This window comes from Chelon labrosus (genome assembly GCF_963514085.1).
Source record: "Chelon labrosus genome assembly, chromosome: 9".
In the NCBI taxonomy this organism is placed as follows: domain Eukaryota; kingdom Metazoa; phylum Chordata; class Actinopteri; order Mugiliformes; family Mugilidae; genus Chelon; species Chelon labrosus.
Genome location: NC_140359.1, coordinates 28,449,917 through 28,461,244, shown reverse-complemented (window position 1 = coordinate 28,461,244; position 11,328 = coordinate 28,449,917). Strand labels below are relative to the sequence as shown.

General features: G+C 43.2%; 1 protein-coding gene across 1 annotated transcript in view; it reads right to left on the bottom strand.

Moving 5' to 3' along the window:
* The window catches only part of fras1 (Fraser extracellular matrix complex subunit 1), a gene marked incomplete at its 5' end in the record, with an annotated part of 98,747 nt that overhangs the window by 6,282 nt on the left and 81,137 nt on the right, over nt 1-11,328 (bottom strand). The window contains 3 exons of the mRNA XM_084552345.1: nt 8,461-8,628; nt 8,705-8,845; nt 10,077-10,217. Of these exons, the coding sequence (XP_084408471.1) occupies nt 8,461-8,628; nt 8,705-8,845; nt 10,077-10,217 (450 nt within the window). The remainder of the gene's footprint in view (nt 1-8,460; nt 8,629-8,704; nt 8,846-10,076; nt 10,218-11,328) is intronic.

Genomic DNA, 11,328 nt, shown 5'->3' with positions numbered 1-11,328 from the left:
AAAAGCCTTTCAACAACTGTCAAAGAATACAAGTGTGTGTTTGTGTATGCACTGCCTGTCTTTGTTGGTATATTTGCCCTGCAGTGTGTGTTTATAATTAGTCCTCTCTGGATTCTGTCAGTGGGCTGTCAGCTGCATCCGGGTTCAGAGTACGCACCGACTGGATGACAGCGACCGGCAGGAGACGACCGCCGCTCCACCTGAGCCAGCGCTTCACAAACATTGACCCTTTGGGAGCCTCTCGGTGTCGACGCCGTCAATCTGACATCCCATCATCGACCACTAACTCCCTGCTGCCTCCCCGTAATCCCCCCCTTCCTCCACTTCCTCGTCTAATATGTCATCTTGATATGTTTGCGGCCAATATGCTTCCACGATCGAGTTTACCACCCGTCAACGTGTCTGATCATCCGTGAGCTCGCCACCAACGCATGGCCACGTCTGCTCACATCTACATACCATCACACGCTCAGAGGCCAGCTGTCAAACACGCAGTATTTCATTAATAAGGGAACAGAGCAATAAGGACGGGAGGCTTCTCCTTCTTTTATTGAAGCTGGGATATCTAATTTGTTTCAGGGGGCGGCGAGCGCATATTGATTCCTGTAAATTCTTGTGCGCAGGCGTTCTTCTTCTTATTGCACATTATCTAATGTACGAGCTCGGATTCATTACTGTGCTCTGCGCTAGCGGGGTCATAATTTGAGGCGGGCCCAGTCGATGAGGTTGTGGTTTAGTCTCCTCGATGCCTCCCGTAAATGATCCTCCTGGCGCAGCACATGGCTTCGTCGTTACGTAAGAGCGCCATGCTGCAGAAACACAGGTGGTGGGAAGTTTATATCTCGTTCCTCTGAAGTGTCTTAGACAATTAATTAATATTGATTCAGAGAAGTCTGAATAGAAGTCTGTCGATGAGGATACGGGGAAAAAAAAGAGTGTTTCTAAGTATTCCTGGCCTAATGTCTACGCTACAAATGATTTATATTCAACTTGACCTTCTAAATTAAGCTGCAGAAAATCACTACAAGGTTCTTATTTAGTCAGCTGGTTATGGAAACCACCTCTTGATCAGTTTTTTCACCAGTCCTCCAAACCAAATAGAAAGAAAAGAGTAGCTTCCTTCAGCTTGTTTTGGGGTTGCCCGACAATAAACACTCAACCTGCTGTGGAGATGAAGAGGTGGAGGTGAAGAGGTGCACTCAGGGTGAGTCTACAACCAACATTTCACTTCATCAGTTTCTCTAATGAAAAGGAGCCGTGCATCGATACCGAGGCCTTTCTGAACTGCAGCTCAAGGTTTAAAAATACGCTTTGTGACGTTCATGGACGTCAGCGACAGAAATGTCGTCATCTCCTGGTTCGGTGTCTGGCGCCAGACAAATGGATATTAATTAAGGCCCAGTCTGATCACTTTAAGGAATACTGGACGGTGAACAGTCAAGGACTTCATATACCAAGGAACAGATGGCTGAGACGCTCCTGTAACTCAGCCAAGCTTCAGCAAATAACTCAATCAGTCTTTGGGTTCCACCACCTGCAGAGACGTCAGGTGAACACGACGGTCGTTCACGATGACTTCAGTTCAGTTTTCTTTCCAAACACTTTTAAGGAAACTTAACCACTAAACTCCAGCTGTTTTAACAAGATTTAACACATATCTGCTGACATTTAAACAATAAAGGACACGCACTGTCACCTCAACTGGGTTTTCTCTTTGGATTTTGACTGCAGAGCGTGCACACAACTTAAGCTTCACCTGAGCCTAGAGTAAACCTTGCCAGTTCAAATGCAAACAACTGTGCAGATTGAAACCATCTGCCACCACTCTTTAATTTGTTTTGGATATCATGCATTTGAAATATACAGTGCCGCCCCTCAGCATCACTCAGAAGTGTCTCTGTTTCTGCAATGTAAATGACTCAAAACAATAAAAATGAGTCAATATTACATATTTGTGAGGTAATTTCAATATCCAATCAGAGTCCATGTGTTCAGAAGTGTCTCCATCAATGTAATGAGACTCAGGTGTGGTTCAGTTCCTGGTTCAGTTTCAATAAATCAGGGATTTGTCTCAGTCTGATCTTCACAACACATGTTTGTGGACAAAGGAGCTTTCTGAGGAGCTCAGAGAAAGAGTTGTTGTTGCTCATCAGGCTGGAAAAGGTTCCAGAACCATCTCTAAAGAGTTTGGAACCCACAAATAATCCACAGTCAGACAGATTGAAGACGACGGTTCCCCTCCACAGGAGTGGTCCACCAACAAAGATCACTCCATAATAGTCTGAGAGGTCCCAAAGGAACCCAGGGGAACTTCTACAGCTAAAGGCCTCTCTCCCATTGGCTAATGTTAATGTTGATGAATCCACTGAACAACCATGGTGTGATGGACAAAGACACTGTTCTCCAAGAAGAACATTTCTAAACATCATGTGGACAAGACAGAAGACTATTGGGACAATGTTTAGTGGACAGATGAGACCAAGTAGAATAGTTTGGTTTAAATGAGATGAAACAACACTGCATCATTCCAGTATCAGAACCTCATCCCTCCATCAAACATGGGGGTGCTAATGTCCTGGTTTGGGCCTGTTCTGCTGCATCTGGACCAGGATGCCTTGTCATCATTGATGGACCAATGAATTCTGAATTCTACCAGTGAACTCTAAAAGAAAATGTCAGGACATCTGTCCATGAGCTGAATGTGAAGAGAAACTGGGTCATGCAGCAAGACAACAAGCCCAAGAACACAAGTGGTTCTACAAAAGAACGGTTAGAGAAGAACAAGATGAATGTTTAGGAACGGCCAAGTCAAAGTCCTGACCTTAATCCAATAGAAATGTTGTGGAAGGACCTGAAGCAAGCAGTTGATGTGAGGAAACCCCACCAACATCTCAGAACTGAAGTGGTTCTGTTCTGAGGAATGGGCTAAAATTCCTCCAAGCTGCTGTAGACCACTGATCAGCAGTTACCAGAAACATTTAGTGACAAGGAGGTCACAGCAGATACTGGAAACACTTGCTTTAGCAACTCACAGATATGTAGAAATGATTAACTTTCACAAATAAATAAATTAACAAGTAGAATATTTCTGTTTCATGTTTGATTGGGTTCTCTTTGTCTACTTCCAGGAAAACCTGAACTGCGTAAAAACCTTTACGCTGCACTGTAAATGCATTAACTTCTGGTGCGTTAACTCATCCTTCATGTCACGCTGTGCTACAACTCGACCTGTGTGCGGAGCAGCCGTTAAACCTCCTACACTTCAGCTATCTGTGTCTGCACAGAGGGGCTTCTGAATGGAGAGCAAGGGGATTTACAGCCTGGAATTTGCTCTCAGACATCTGATAGGCCGTCAGCTCCGGCCCTCTTAATGTGTACATGAGTGTGAGTCTTGTGTCTGCTCATACATCCTCCCTCTCTGCTTCAAGCTGCTGTTCAGGGTCTGGTTATCTGTCAGAGCACCACACACACACACACACACACAATAGTCGGCATTGTTCCCAGCGTACGTCTGAACCCACTGACACTGCAGAGGCAGAACTGCTTTACATATAGAGCTTTAATCACACGTCATTCATCAAACCTGTTCAAATGTCCTGGGCTCACTGAGAAGCAGCAGCTTACAGGACGTTACAGTGCAGTTTTTTTGCAGACGTCTCTTTAGAGAAGTGAGGTAAAGCATGAAGTAATGCTCAAACACAAACAGTCAACGCTCGGCTCAGACTGAGGACGGAAATGGAGCTTGTGAGATTGTGGTTTCAGCATCGGATGTGGACACAAAATGCTCTGCATTCAAGAGGTAGGACCAGCTGTAAATCCTGAGAACATCTTGAGTCTTGACGGTCATCCGGAATATGTCGTCATTTACCTTGGGTATATTATAAAGACTATAAAGCTATAGGACTTAACTACAGTGTATTAACTTACTCTATATGCCACCATCTCTGAAAACATCTGTAAACACATCTCAACTCTTTAACTTTTAACCAGTTACGAGCATGTGAAGGCACCATCTGATCTTCTTGCTGCCTTCCCTTCATCAGGTTCTCAGAAACAACGCCTCGTTGCAGTGATCTCTGAACTTAACCCAGACTCTAACGCTGACTCTCCTTTTCTCTCTGAGGTAGAATCAGAAAGTCAAAAAACAAACACTTTCCTCTCAATTTGCATTTGCTCTTTCCTTTTGATTTTGTGCATAACTGCATCGACTTTAAAATTCTCTCTTTGCCCCCTGTCTGGATCCACAATAGCGCCGCTCTTCTTTCAGGACGTCGTGCTGGTTGAACTCATTTCATTTACAGTTTTGGTCAAATTGCTATTTAGCGGCTCGGTGCAGCTGTGTTTAATCACATCTGTGCTTTTCAGCTGAAAGACCAACAAAATCTGTCTATTCTGTCCATATGTCCGTTCACAACTTCATGGTCATCCATCAAATATTCGTTAACTAGTTTGCATTGTGTTTCTTGATGAACCACGGTGAAGATGAAGTCCTTCTAATTACTCCAAGTGTTGCTGGAGTCTTTCTACAATGTCCAGAGTATAAACAGAAGACTCTAGATGATCCACACCAGGGGCGTCAAACTCATTTTAGTTCAGGGGCCACATTCAACACAGTTTAAGCTCAAGGGGGCTCAATCTTGCTCCTTCTTTTTCTCCTCATCCTTATTTTTCATCTTCCTCCTTCCTTCTTCTTCTCCCCTTCCTTTGTAAATTCATTCCACAGGACAGAGTGGACCCTCTGATGGGCCAGTTTTGGCCCCGTGATCTAAAAGTCTCCTCTAGCGTTGGTTAAACCTCCATTAAAGGCTAAAGACTCATTGGCGAAGCCTTAACCTGTCGACTTTAAAGCCCCTCTAGCCCGTGTGTGTCGTCACAGAGATGAACGGGTGTTTGAGGACTCTCCGGTGCAGCTAATACTCATCGATTCCTAATTGTCTCTTCCAGCGCGATTAAGGGAATCCAATCCTGCTAACGGCTGTTCAATTCCAGGTAAAGTAAACTAAATTTGCTCTGAACTTAAAAGCAAAGTGCTGCGAGGAGACAAACGTGTTCTATTTGCAGCTAAACGACTCTGGATCCAGATTCCTGAAATGAAAGCGGTCCCGGCTCATGACCCGCCGGTGCGTGAGTAATTCTGCAGACTGCTCGAGTGTGATGCAATGTCAGGAAATGTACTTTTTACTACTTAGGATGTTTAACTTCACGCATCCCTCAAATAAGCCCAAAGGTTTCAAATATTACTCAAAGATAAAAAGTGTAATAAGTGATTTGATCCTTTTCTTTCTCCTAGAGCTTGAAGACACGAGGATCTTGTTGGTGTCTGGCAGCAAAATCAACACAGGAACCGAGAGGGGGAATGTATTAACAACAGAAGCAACAAATTACAACGTTCCTGAGCTCCTGAGCTCCAGATAACAGGAAACCATAAAGGCATTCCTCAGAGCACCCTGTCATTGGCGCCATGGCTGAACTACACTCATACCTGAAAGCACAGCTGCTGAGAGGCAGTAAAGAGACGACAAGGTTTTATCTTCACTGCTGCTGGGAAACCAGACAAACCCACCAGGACGTACAGCTCGCCTTGTCTCCAAACTCATCAGTCTTCTCTGACTGTTGAACATGCTCTAACCTATATAAATAATAGTGTCATTTAACAGTAAATCAAATAGTTAATATTTCCACAAGCAATCACGTAGCTGCACAGGTCAAACAAAGTCTAGTTGGGTTCATGTGATCAAATGAACCAGCCATGTTGGATCATGGCTTCGGGTGCCACGACTCAAACGCATAAATCTGGAAACTTTAGACTCAATTTTACAAGAATCCAGAAAGACTCTAGTATTCCACCAACAATCAGAACAAAAATACCTCAAAACATTGTGAAGGATTCTCCAGACACCACCTGTTTGACCTCCTGCCCCTTTGGATTTAGATACAGGTCCATAAAACCTCACACCACCAGACCTGAACAGTTATATTTACACTTCTGTGAAATATATTTCATATTTATTACGGTCTGGGTTGTTCATGGTCTCGTTTGTGATTGCATTTTGTCGAGTATTTTATTTATGTTTCTGTTTGTTCTTTTTTAAAGCAAAGAATAAAGACTTTTCATTTTCGTTCATTCCTTCGATCAGAACAGACGTGGGCCGATGAGAAGGTCTGCTCCACGAGGGGTAAACATCAGGTGAGGAGTTTCCAGGAGGGACAGAAACATGGAGGTAGAAAAACAAGATGGAATCAATGTGGACAGAGACGTTGGAGACGTGGAGACATCTTGGTCGTCTTCTAAGACTCTACACATTCAGGACTAGAGATGAAGATCTACTGCCTCCTCCCCTGCTGCTTCTTCTTCTTCTTCTTCTTATGTTTTACTTCTAGTAGATATGATTCTCCACAGCATCAGATGTTTTGATGTAAACACACATGTATCTGATCAGAATAATTGACAGTGATGGAGACCTTTAGATTAATTTCTTCTCTAAGAGAAGATATTTTGCAGGTAGGACTTTTGAAGACGACTTAAAAGCTTCACTGTCATGATATTGTGTTTCATTACCTCAGTTATAATCCCTTTTGGTTTTCTTTCTGTTTCCTGTTTCTGTTTTGAAAGTTTTTTGCTTTACTTCCTGGTTTTTCACCGTTGTTAAGTCACCTGCTTGTTCGTGTACCCTCGTGTTTCAGGTTCAGCTCCTTGTGCTTCCTTGTTTTCCAAGTTTTGTCTGTAGCTTTTGGCTTTTTAGATCAACCCTGGCTTTCTTTGTTCCTTAAAATTATTTTGTTTCCGGTTCCTGCCTCCCCTTGTGTCTGCTTTTGGGTCCCACCTCTTACCTACACATCATTCACATTCATAAGATTTTGCAACGAAAAGCAGATTATAACATGAAAAACATTAAGTGCAACTTGCAATAAGAAATAATCCACGAGAGGCGTTGATAAGCTTTGCCGTCCTAACAGCAGTGGCAAACGCTCATTTCATGGCGGAGGAGCATCGATGCAAAGCTCATGAACTAGTAATTATTCTTGAAAGGCAAAAATAGAGATTAGAAGTCATGACAGAATCCACCATTCAATTCTTAAATCGAAAAGCGAGTCTTCCTGTGTCAATCAACTAAACCTGGAGCTTTATGTGAGCAGCTACTATGAAACCTCTTCATCTAATTCAAAGGTAAAAACAGCTCCAGCAGATGAGGAGCGAGATGAGGGTGAAGTAGACTCTTAGCTGCTGGGAAGAGACAGCAGGTGAAACAAATACCCTCCTCCCCACCAAACACTGAACGCAGCCCGGTCCGCCGGCAGAAAAGACTGAACCGGGAGGTGAGCAGATAACAGAGCGTCGATTGCGGTAGATGGATCAAATTTCACAGCTCATGGTTGCGATGTTGGAAGGAGGAGAAGAAAATTGATTTCAGATTCTCCCTCGCTGTCCTGCTTCATTTAAAAAACAAATAATGGCTCCTGGCAAAAAAAAACAAAAAACAAAAAACAAAGAGGAGGGTGTAGGTAGCTGCAGTGCTGGTGTCTCAGCTTCTCCTGTGTTCGTAGGTGGGTCAAAATTATTCTCGCTACCCCTTCAAGCGTTATATCTATCTTAAAAATGAGCCCATTACACGCATAGTTTCACACTCACAAACAAGCTAATCAGGTGTCTCCACAGACACTATCGTCACCCCCTGAAGAGAAACATGATCTGAGATACACTTAAAGCCCAAAATCAAGACTGAGCTTCTGCCCAGACTTTTAAGACTGTGCCAAAGAATCCAAGTTATTGACAAGCTGATGGTCGGCAATCTGGCAATGTCCAGCTATCAGTAAGTGTCTGTGACCCTAGATTTGTCCCACACCGTTGGCTCTCGTCATGTCCAAATTCTGAATCAGTGCTGGAACTAGTCGAGACAAGGTAGAGGCAAAAGGATCATGTATGACCATGAGGCACAGGGTATAAGATTCTGTCAGGCAAGTCACCACGTGGTGCATAATCGTGTTGATAGGCTCAAAAGGAGCAACAAAAGGCAATCAAAACAATAGAAGTTGACGACAATTTGCATTTGCTGTCAATTTGGCTTTGTATTTGATGAAATATTGAGACATAAGAAGAAATTATGACACGCTGATTGCAAAATACAAAGTTAAGCTGCATGTTTTTATTTCCCGTTTGCTGCGGCTAGCTGGTTAGCTGCAGCTATGTGATGCTCTATATCAAATATAGAGTAGCTCCTCTAGTAACAGAGTGGACCCATTTAGCAGTTTTAATAGATTTAAAGCCTGATCTTTAGAGACATTAGGAAAACCACAACATAGTTACATAAAATTCTGCTGAACCTTGTACCATGTTCGCTAGGTGGAAGGAGGCAGCAACTTAACCATGACCAAGAGCAGCTCAGATGCTCTACCTGGCCTTCTAGGCAGTGGCTCCCCAACATAAAGGAGGAAAATAAACCGAATCGTTCATGCACTTACCTTTGCATGTTTGCATGTCATCCAGGAAGCTGTGTGCGCCACACGCCGCCATGCAGACACCGTGCCGAAGGTGGTCGGACTGAGGCAGGAGTGCCTCCTCTGGCTTGAGGCAGCGCAGGCAGTCTGAGGCCAGGGGTCCCACGCAAGAACGGCAGGACGGGTGACAGTCTGGATGCACAGACAGAATGTGTTAAGGAGGAGAAACCGGCGGTGGAGGGATTTGAATTTAATGGTAAGCTCTCACTGTGGCAGGCGGCGTCCTGAGAGTACAGGCCCTCTCCACAGGTCTCCACACACTGGCCCTGGTGGAGAAGAAGCCCGTCCAGACACAAGGTGCATTGAGATACCGAGGGACCCCAGCATGAGGCGCAGGAGCTGTGGCAGCCTGAGGAGACGAGGAAGAAAAAGATTGAAACCAGAACTTCACACAATCAGAAGTTTCCAAGATTAATATCCTGCCATGAACTGGAGCGGAGAAAAAGGTGTTTTGATAACTTCAAATATCAATAAAAAAAAGGCTGAAACTAAGTTTTAAAGTCTCCTATAGTGTTCTGAAAGTCTGAAGAAAATGTAATCTCTGTAAATATCATTTTATATTAGAGATTTCATTCTTCACAGCTGCAGAACTCTTTTAACAGAGTTTCTCCAACAACGGTCTATAGATTTGTTTCCAGGGGTATTCTTTTCTCCAGGTTTGTAAACGGCCGTCTGAAAACTGCTTCCACGTACTGCATGTGTATAATACGTGTCCTGAAACCTGGAAAATTGAGTTTTGCCACAACGAAAGTTTATTTGGAAACTTCTGAAGGATGTGAAATTTGCACTGGCATTTGCTCTGTTGTTTCAGAACTGACTTTAAAACAGAGATCTGACCACACACAAGTTTTTATCTTTGGCAGTGTTATCTAGAAACAATACACACTGTGAAAACCTACTGGTCCCTCTTTAGATGAAGCTGACAGGCTGCTCCAACAATGCCTGGACCATCTTTTCTCATGTGCAGTATCTCATCACAGTTTTTTTTGAATTTTTTGTTTAAGACCAATACTCCTATTGGAGTTATTCACAATATTCATGATGTATTTTCAGCCTGCACCACTTCAACCTTTTAATCCACATAACTGTAATTACTTAACTTTGGTTGATTTGTCACCAAACTGTGAAAAATATATTTTTCACTCCAATTATGTTTACTCTTATACAGCTTGTTTTTCTTGTACCTTACTGTATTTTTGGTAGAACTAAATTTCTCCTCAGGGATCAATAAAGCCAATATCGTATCGTATCGTATCGTATCGTATCTCATCGTAATCATATCGCATCGCATTTCATCGTATCGTATCATATCTCACTGTATCATATCGCATTCAAATCCAATCAAATTGTTTGGGCAGGGCTTTATGTGTCATCTGAACGGCGCGGAGTTGAATTTGTTCACAACGAAAAGAGCATTGTTTAGAGACCGCTATCGGGATGAAATAACTAACAAACAATTAACAGCAACTAAGGCGTTTGGTGAGAATGATTAATGTAGTATTAACAACATATGTGTGTGAAACTGTCTATCGTAAACCAGTGTTTAAGACCAGAAGTTAAACAAAAAACATTTTCCCTACCTCTGCATCTGTTGTGGTTGTCCAGGTAATGCTGAGCTGGACACTGGGTAATACATTTCCCATGATGCAAGGCGGTCCCTGGCGGGCAGCTCATACACTTGGGGTTGTCAGGGAAACAGGAGGCACAGGACGAATCGCAGGCTGTGAAGTGCAAAGTGTAAATGTTTAAAAGTTTTTCTTCCCCACCGATCTGACACGGATATTTTTAATATTGAGACCTGATCTGATCTTAAATGTCCTAGAGTTGGTCTCCTGTAGCTTCCTAAAGTCTTTCCTTGTCTTCCTTGTCTTCTCCTAGAGTCGACTGCCGCCAAGTTCAGTCTGATTTGACCTTTTTCCCTCCAGAAAGTCTCCCAGGTTTTGACTCTTTCTAGAAAGACGCCTCCTCGCTGAGCAAGAAGGACTAGAAACCCAGCCCTCCTCAACCCCCTGCAGGTGTTTTTAACCACAGAAGGAGCTCGGCTGTGCGACGAAGTTCACCATCGTCCCCCGAGGGACGCCCGCTCTCGCTCCTCTTCATCTCCCCACTCAAAAATAGAAGCCATCCATATTCATACAGGGTTTTTGTTTTTTTTATTCTGGAGCCTCGTTAGTGCAGGAGAGGGCTGCTAATTACTGTATTCTTTAAATTGTTTGTTTGCTGACTTATCATTTTGACACCGCTCGGAGAAGAAGCTCATCAGGGATGCTAAAATAAAACAAGCGCCAAACCAAACAAACATTCACCTTCGGTTCACCACCAACAGTACACGTCTAGTTGTCTCAGATGGTGTTTCTGTACATTCTGTGACATCTAATTTGTCTTTAAATGTGAACTTTCCTCCCAAATGAAGCTGCATAAGAAATCACTACACTAATGGTTAGGGCTGTCTGTATTTTTTGTCTTTTTTCTGTTTTATTTTGGTCCCTGAGCATTTATCAATATATATTCTTGTACTAGTGTCCATATGAAACGTCACGTCTCTAGGTTCTGTTCTAATTCAAAAAGTGCATCCCATCTAATATAGTCCAAATACTCGGATGTGTTCTTGTCTCGCCCGTTTCAATCGAGGATACGAGGGTAACTTGTTTGGACTTGGTACAGACAGGAATCCCAGAATGCATTTCAAGTACTCTGCTGTTTCAAAGACACATTGACAGTCATGTGTCCTCCAGAGTCTGTACTTCAAATTTCACGTCTGAACAACCAAGTACGACATCTTAAGTTAGCATACTTTGTATTGATATATGGCCCCTGGCTTCCTAGCCTTCC